This window comes from Delphinus delphis, chromosome 8 (genome assembly GCF_949987515.2).
Source record: "Delphinus delphis chromosome 8, mDelDel1.2, whole genome shotgun sequence".
Lineage (NCBI taxonomy): Eukaryota > Metazoa > Chordata > Mammalia > Artiodactyla > Delphinidae > Delphinus > Delphinus delphis.
Window position 1 is genome coordinate 74,584,023 of NC_082690.1, and position 8,431 is coordinate 74,592,453.

Consider the following 8,431-nt stretch of genomic DNA (forward strand, 5'->3'; position numbering starts at 1 on the left):
GTGAGGATAAAACTTCATGTAAATCTTCACTACTTAAAGTGTGTTCTGTGGACCAACAAGGGGTTAGCAATGCTAAATAAATACCCAGAGCTCTGAATCATGATCTACATTTTGATGAGATCCCCAGGGGGTCTTATGCTCATTTAAGTCTGAGAAGCACTGATGTGTAAGGCAACTAGCAGAATGCCTGCCTGCCACATAATAGGTGTTCAATAAAAATTCTTTCTTTGTTGTATTTATTATTCTTCAGCTTATAACTATTTTAGTCTTTTGGACTAAAGGAATTGGCTTGATTTCTTTTTTTAAAATAAATTTATTTATTTATTTATTTATTTTTGGCTGTGTTGGGTCTTCGTTGCTGCACACAGGCTTTCTCTAGTTGCGGCGAGCAGGGGCTACTCTTCTTTGTGGTGCACAGGCTTCTCATTGTGGTGGCTCCTCTTGTTGCGGAGCACGGGCTCTAGAGCGCAGGCTCGGTAGTTGTGGCCCAGTTGCTCCGCGGCATGTGGGATCTTCCTAGACCAGGGCTCGAACCCGTGTCCCCTGCATTGGCAGGCGGATTCTTAACCACTGTGCCACCAGGGAAGCCTAATTGGTTTGATTTTTAAGAACACATCTGACCAGTTAATTTAGTGTTTTTCTTTATTATCAGCCTAAGTAATCCTTCAACTTTCAGACCTATGGTCTAGAATCTAGAGTGTCTCTGTCCCTCCTTTTAATTAATTAATTTATTCAATACATATCAAACACCTAATACATGTTAGGGACTATGCATGACACTAGGAAAACAGTATGCAAAACGAACATGATTCTCACCCTTGTGACGCTCACCTAAAATTGGCACTAAAATGAGCCAAAATGTGCCACTTGTAATTCTCAAGAAGTAAAGCTTTGTGCATATGGGGGAGTAGCATACATTTTTAAAAAACCTCCAGAGTATATTTTTTTCCTTTTCTGGGTTTTCTTAACTTTTATTAATACAGAAAAAAACTTTATTTACATCACATAATACTTCTTGGTTTGAATTTTACATTGTCTTATGATAATATTGCTTACCTCAGGGAATTCCCTGGTGGCGTAGTGGTTAAGATTCCGGGCTTTCACTGCCATGGCCTGGGTTCAATCCCTGGTTAGGGAATTGAGATCCTGCAAGCCGCACCGTGTGGTATGGCAAAGGAAAAAAAAAAAAAAAAAAAAATATATATATATATATATATATATATATATATATATAGCTTACCTCAGATTTTTTTACTTGCCTGCCATAATTTTGACCATTGCTGGATTTTTAAATCTGCTAACATGGGAGTTATTTTTCCAATACTGAAATATTACTGAAATTCTGCACCCATTGAACAACCCCCTATTTCCCTGTGACCCCAGCCCTTGGCAACTGCAATTCTACTTTCTGTTTCTATGAGTTTGACTACGTTAGATACCTCATATAATTGCAATCATATAGTATTTGCCTTTTTATTACTAGCTTATCTCACTTAGCATATGTCCTCAAAGTTTATTCATGTTGACAGGATAACATGTGACAGGATTTCTTTCCTTTTTAAGGTGGAATAATATTCCATCGTGTGTGTATACCACTTTATCTATTCACCCATCGATGGACATTTGGGTTGCGGAAGCTATTGTGAATAATGGGAATGATGTCAACATGAATCTCTCTTGGCTATTGTAAATAATGCCGCAACGCACACGGGTGTGCCACTAGAGTACTTTGATGTAGACACGAATCCATCCCCATGCCTGAAAATAGTTCTCGACTCTAAGTAATAACTGCAGGCTTGAGCTGGCAGAGAGGGAAATGTGGGCCATTTCTGGCCAGGATTCCATCTCTGGTTATCTCTCTGGGCAACAGCAGAGGGAAGGAGAAAATAGCCTGAATCACTCAGAGCAGAGAGGGTTTCCTGTCTGAAAGATTGTATGCCTACCATATGCAGGACACCATGCTAACACTTTCATATATACTGAGGGGGAAATGTGGGAGATTTCTTGAATTAAGATAACTGTGATAATTAAGATAATTTCCCCCCCAAATTCCCAGGACAATGAAAGCAGTGATTGCCAGTGTCAGGAATGGGCCCAGGAGGGCAGGATATCAGGACCTTAGCATGGAGGGGGCTTGTGTTATTTGAACAAAGAGAGCTGAGAATAGAATATATTCAAATTTCAAATACAACGCAAACTAATGAAATGTAAGCTTAACAACTTTTTTTCCTGGCTGTTGGGGTATGGGTTAGGACAATAAACAGGTGTGTTATGTGCCTGATGTGGCAGAGATCAGTCTCTCAAAGAGCACAGAGCCCTTGCCAGGGTTCTAAGCTGATGTTCTTTACTGGTTGCTGGTTAAATAAATCATTTTTGCTGAAAGTTAGTCTTTAAAGAACTTTAGTTTCACTGGGGAGCCCCAGAGTCTGTATCTGGGCTCCCAAGTCCTGCCTGTAGATGTCATTCCTATTAAAATCAGTTCACACACAGAAGTCAAAACCACCTTTGGGCTTCCCTGGGGACTAGGAAATATGCCTTCAAGGAGGGAAAGAAAAACCATTGTAAAGTTGCACCACTTAAACTGACTTTCATTGTTGTCTTCTAGTCCATCATTTCAGTCCTTAGAGTAGGGGAGAAGGATCATCACAGACTCAACTTGTTGACATCACTTGACTGGAGCTATTTTACTTGTAACCATAGCAAAATTGGCTATTTTATGGTACAGGGGAAGCAGAAAAGGCACTGGCCCGAGAGTCAGAGATGGGTTCTAGTTCTAGCTTGTCCTCTAACTAGTTGGGTGCTTTAGACAAGTGCCTTCCTCTCTTGAATATGAGCGTACCTTCTGTAAATTCCAGCAGCACTTGGATTAGAGTAGCTCCATTCCTTGCACTAGAATAGCTCTAACATTCTGTAAGTTAGGGATAACACTTGATCATTGTGTGCATCCTACTTTTTATTTGGCATTTGTTCATTTGATACATATATACATATATAAAAATCTGTACATGGTAAAAATACAAAATAAGTATTTTTTTATAAGTTACTCAATTAAACAGCTACCTTTTTAAAGTTTAAAAACCATTGCAAGAAAAGAGAGAAGGAAATCTAGTCAGTCCTTTATATCATTCACAATAAACTTGGTATAAAATATCCATACTAGTGTACAAAATAGTGTACAGTTCACAAAAGCTGTGCAAAGACAGCAAAGTTCTATGAAAAAAAAAATCAAAGAGGCTTGTGGGTCTCTCTCTGTTCACATCATGCCCAGTGCTCAGTGAAACCTCCCCAGAAATAATAAAAGGGCACAAGGTGGAGTGCTTGGTGCATATACTATGCATGCAGAAATAGTGAAGAAAAGTCTTTAAAACACACACTTGAAATAGAGGCCGACTCTTCCTCCCATTTAGAGAACTCACTTCTTTGCCCAGAGAGCGTTTGGAATATGACACATAGAAAAGACTCAATATTTATGTGGTACCTTAGACCAGAAGGCACGGGTAGATTTTTTTTTTTTTCTTTTTTGAAATTCTTGAGCTTTCTAAGGGCATTGCTACGGGAAGACTGGGTTACCAGTGTCTGGAGTTGGGCAAGAGGCCCTCGCTACCTAAGGTGGGGAGGTGGAGGGATCTAGGAAGTCAGGGGTCTTGAAGTTATATGCTTGATGTTGTGACTCGTATCTCGGTTTCCTACTTCAGAAAAGGTTTCTTACCTTATAGGGTTGTTGCTGCTGTAGACCAGCAGGGCCTGGCTCACAGCTAAACCCGGGCTGGGAGAGTGAACACCCCACTGTGTTGAAAATATCTTGCAATAAGGAAGCTAAACAGGGGCCCTCGCGGCAAAGTTAAGGCTGGGACCAAGACCTAAATTTAACTTATGCGGAGAGGGCTGTTGGTAGGTGGTGTGGGGCAAGGGAATGTCGTTGGGGGGCAATGGAAGGGGCCAGGGTGCCCTCGACGACGCGACAGTTCTACAGCGGGGAGCGGCAGCGTCTGCGCAGCGGGGGCAAGTGAACACGCACCGAATCCCACCTCTTCAATTTCAAAGCACTTATAATCGGTACGCCGGGCGCGGGAGGGCTTCTAAGACACGGTGATCTCCTCCTCCTCAGCCTCCTCATCCTCCTCGGAGTCGGAGAAGTCCGAAGGTTTGTCGGGGCTGCCAGAGTGCGCGGGCGAGTGGGGCAGCGGCCCTTCCAGGCGCGGGTCCCGCAGGTGCCGAGGGTCGGGGGACGGGTGATGATAGACCAGGCGGTGGCGGAGGCTGCCCGGGCCCTCGTCCTCCTCGTCGTCGTCGTCCCCGGGACCCTTCTGGCCCACGTCGCTGAGGTCCGGGTGCGGATTGAGTTTGGTGGGAAGGGTCTGCTCGCGGCAGCCCCCGCTAGACAGGAGCTCGCGCTCCTTGGAGTTCCGCCACTTCATGCGTCGGTTCTGGAACCAGATTTTCACCTGGGGCGAGAGGGGTGAGAGCAGGGGAGAAGCAGCGGTTAGCGCAGAACCCCCGCCACCGCCCCAAGCGGGTGGGAAGGAGGCCCTGTTCTTCCTCTCTTTGCCGGCTCCCCACCCGGTAAAGTGAGTTCGGACCGGAAGTGGCCCTTACCCTACCCCCACCAGCTCGGCTGCACGCACCTCTCGCCCTTTCTTCCGGCACCTGGCCCAGGTGGGCGGGGGTGGGGAGACGCTGGGCTCGGGAGAGACGGGGTGGGGAGAGTAGCGGGCTATCGCGAGAAGCCTCCGCGAAGCTGGCTCGTGCACTTACTCCCTCTCTAGACCTTACCGCGTCTGTACAATGGGACCTAGGCGGTTTCAGAGAACCTTCCCGTTCGTACGATGCGTGGGGGGAGGGGCTCTGGGGAGACTGCCTTCACCTGTGAGTCTTTCAAGCCCAGCTTGGACGCCAGCTTCTTGCGGTCGGGCTTGCTGATGTACTTCTGTTTCTGGAACATCTTCTCCAGCGCCTTGCGCTGCACGTCGGAGAACACGGCTCGACGCAGCATGCCCCTACGAGGCTTGCCGCGAGCGGCCAGTGGCCAGGAGAAGGTCCCCGGGATGGGCACGACGCTGGAGGACGCTGCGGAGGCCAGGGGTGCGAGGTGAGTGAGTGGGCGGTGGCCCGCCCGGGCCGGTGGCGTCCGCCCCACCATTGCGGCCTCCTTAGGTTTTTCTCTCTGATCCCTTCATCTCTTTAAAGCTCTCCTTTTTCTCCGCCTGGAGAATAGGCTACGAACCCACAAACCTGCGAGAGTGAAAGGCGCTTTCTGCCCAAATAACTTTCCCTTTCAACCGTGCAAACCCGGATTAGGTAAAACCACGGAAACACAGAAAAGACCCCCCACAATAGCCTATTTCGTTTTTCCATTCAACGATCTCAGGGAAACTAACTTGCGTGCATCAGCTAATATAGCTGAAGAAAAAAGTAAATTGTAAAAATAAAGTAGCCAGCCACTGGGTTCCCCCCTAAGCTTTTAACACGTTTGTGGCTTTTGCATTCTTTAGATGAAAATGAGGTGATTTACTGATTTGATAGAGAGGAGAAAATCCGCTTTGGATTTTTTATGTTTTGAAAAATCCAATCAGTATTCATCTTTTTTTATATTAATCTTTCCTCCCCTCCCCCACAAAACGTAAAGAATTCGGCCAGAATACATGAAAAGTGGCAGCTAATTAGCACATTGACCGCTTCCCAATGGGTATTGGCATGATAAAAGGGGGGAGAGTTTCGCTTTAAGGGAGAAAAAAAATCCAAAAGAAACAGAGACTCTAATGAAGCGTGAATGGTAATTGTGTAGTAATGAACTAACAGAAAAAGACTGAGGACAAGCAGCGAAAGCCATATATTACTGGGACAAAAGAGATTTACACTTTCAAACTAAACACAACTGCAGGCCAAGACCATTGGGAGAATACTGATGGCAGAGGCTTCTCTTCCCCGAATCATTTTCATTAAATGGACATGAAAAGCTATTTATAAAGCTCGGGTTGTTTTTGTTACAGCATTGAGATGGGGGAGAAAGGGAGCAAATTCCATTATCAGCAGTAGCATGAATGGTGGTGGTGGTGGGGGGGGTGAATTCTCTCTCCCCCTTTCAAAAATCAATTGCTTGTTTCTTTCGCTGATATTTGGAAGTGCTGTCGAGGTTCTACCCATCCCCCACCGACCATGCCCAGTCTCTCTTCCCTTTATAAGAGTTCCTGTCTCCTTAATCTTGACCAGCTGCAGAGTTTTTGAGCCATAGTTTGAGTCACCACTGGGATTCCAGGATGAAAACGTCCTGGAACCTGTTTAAGGTGTTTCTCCTTTAAGCCGGGACCCAATTATGGGCTTCCCTCCGACTTAATTTACGAGCTCTAGGATCTTTAAAACGGTATGGCGATGGGGGGACGGTATGAGAGTTTGGGAAATAAGGTAGGAAATAGAAGGTTGGGGTTGTGGGAGGATCTAGTCCCCCTCCCCCTGGGCGACCCCAGGCATCCCACACAAGAGGGCACCCCATGTGGTCTTGTGAAAAGCCTGAAGCCCTGAATGAGTCTTAAAGAGAAATTAGCCCCGGCTGGTAGGTGTCTCTCCGCGGCTTGGAGGGGCGAGGGTTGGTCTGTGTGTGGCTGCCCGGAGGAGCTGACCAATTGGTCATGGTGCTGAAACCTTTGTGGGGAATCGTGGCCAAGTGCACTGACTCTGTGGGAAAACGGCGGCGTGAAGGGATGCCAACAGCTCCTCGCCGGGAAGGGAACCGCCTCAAATTTGGACCATGACAATTCCTGCTAATTTGTAGAGCAGGGAATTGGTGCAAAGTGTCAAGCAGTCACTGCTTGTGCTAAATAGGGCATCAAATTGGCGCGACGGATTCGTGAATGTTGTACGCCTTGCAACCTCTGAACCGGAGCGTAACCCCGTGAGGTGGACGGAGAAATATGGCTTCGGGGCAGGGAGCGACAGAGTGGGGCTGGGGCGATGCCCAGCCTCCTGAAAGGAAGGGGGATGAGACCTACCTGGGAAATAAGAAGATCTGATGAAAGGCTGGAAGGAGCCTTCAAAGTAGGGAAAGGCGAAGGTCTTGGGAGGGACACTCTGGAGCAAGGCGGGGGATGTTTCTGGGAGAGAGTGAGGAAAGGAGGAACAGAAGGAGGGAGACAGAAAGGGAATTTGATTAAGTACATGATTATTGTACAGCACAGTGAATACACGACATGATTAACCTTTCGGCTGGTTTCAAAGGCATCTTACTCAGTGTACTGACACAGTAAAGTAAACCTTTCCCTAACACTGTCTCTATCTGTGGAACCCCCTCCCCCAATAGTCCTCAGAGGCCCCCCCCCATGTCATCCTAGGCACTAACGAGATAGAAGAACTGGTGGGGAGGGGGAGAAAAGAATTGCAGACCGATAATACTTGCTAAGCTAGTAAATATATTGTCTTGGGTTAAAAAAAAAAAACTGGCTTTCAGAAGCTCAAGGACAGAAACGCAGACGTCCAGGGGCGTGCGCGCAATTTCACTGCGCCAGGGAACTGTGCGCGCTCGGACTGTAGGTGTTCAAATTCATTCTGAGGGTGGGGCGAACCTGGAGGCTTCCCGGGAATCGTCTGAACCTAAGTCTCACATTGCTTGACAGTGGGGCCTCGGGGATCTTGCGTACGTGTGTGCACTGCTGTGAGCGTGGGTACCCGCTGCGTATGGGAAACTGAGGCCATAAGGACTCTGCATCTAGACTGGCCCCTTAGCGTTTTGCTTTCACTTACCAGTTCTGGGCGCCGAAGAAAGGATGGCGTTCACTCCAAACTTCAGAAAAGTGGGCTCGCTGGCAGGGGAGACGGCCGTCTGTGGTGAGCCGCCCCGCCGGCTGCCTGGACCCGGGGAGCCCAGGTCCGAGGCCCCTGTGTCTGTGAGAGCCGCAGGGGCCCCCTGCCTAGGGGGCGACATGCTGGCGGTGGGCACGCTGCGGGGCAGGTAGGCTGGGGGTCGGCTGATGCGGATCAGATCCTCCACCAGGAAGCTCGAGTGGCCGGAAAATGCCGACTGCAGGGACTGGGGCAATGTTAAGGTGGGCGTGGGGCGCAAGAGGCTGGGGTACCCGGCTGGGGGCGCGAGGAGGCCGGGGAACATCATGTTAGGCGAGGGGCGGGCGGAAAAACCCTTCTTCCAGTGGCCAGAGGGTAAATGCTGGGCTTCCCGCCCCTCCCGCCCTCTCTCTTGGGCTTAGCAAACGTCTTCTAGTAACGATCCCACTTGGGTGTCTGCGAGTCCTCCGCGGTCTTCCCGTTGAGGTGATGGTTTTATAGTGGCCCGCCCGTTAAAGCGTTTTGAAAAGTGACAGCTCTGACAATGAAGTTCAACAAAGTTCTCCACTCGAGCTTCATTCGCTGGAGGCTCTGGGCGCGCTGATTGGCGCAGGGGTGCAATTTATGATTGGATTAGTCTTCATAAGCATGGCCCGCA

General features: G+C 48.2%; 1 protein-coding gene across 1 annotated transcript; it reads right to left on the reverse strand.

Annotated features, from left to right (window-relative positions):
- Positions 1-4,079: 4,079 nt before the first annotated feature.
- DBX1 (developing brain homeobox 1) lies at positions 4,080-8,101 on the reverse strand. The gene is made up of 4 exons (XM_060017347.1): positions 7,735-8,101; positions 6,987-7,088; positions 4,865-5,067; positions 4,080-4,445 (listed from the first exon to the last, which is right to left on the reverse strand). Exons 1-4 carry the CDS (start codon positions 8,099-8,101, stop codon positions 4,080-4,082), a joined length of 1,038 nt encoding a protein of 345 aa, XP_059873330.1.
- Between the last annotated feature and the right edge of the window lie 330 nt (positions 8,102-8,431).

Bases quoted from the DNA above. Each gene is read 5' to 3' on its own strand.
- DBX1 (XM_060017347.1), bottom strand. From the start codon at position 8,101: ATGATGTTCCCCGGCCTCCTCGCGCCCCCAGCCGGGTACCCCAGCCTC. The intron at 7,089-7,734 runs GTAAGTGAAAGC...ACTCTCTCCCAG, and splicing joins TTCTTCGGCGCCCAGAACTG to AAACATCCCCCGCCTTGCTC. The intron at 5,068-6,986 runs GTAGGTCTCATC...TGGCCTCCGCAG, and splicing joins CAGATCTTCTTATTTCCCAG to CGTCCTCCAGCGTCGTGCCC.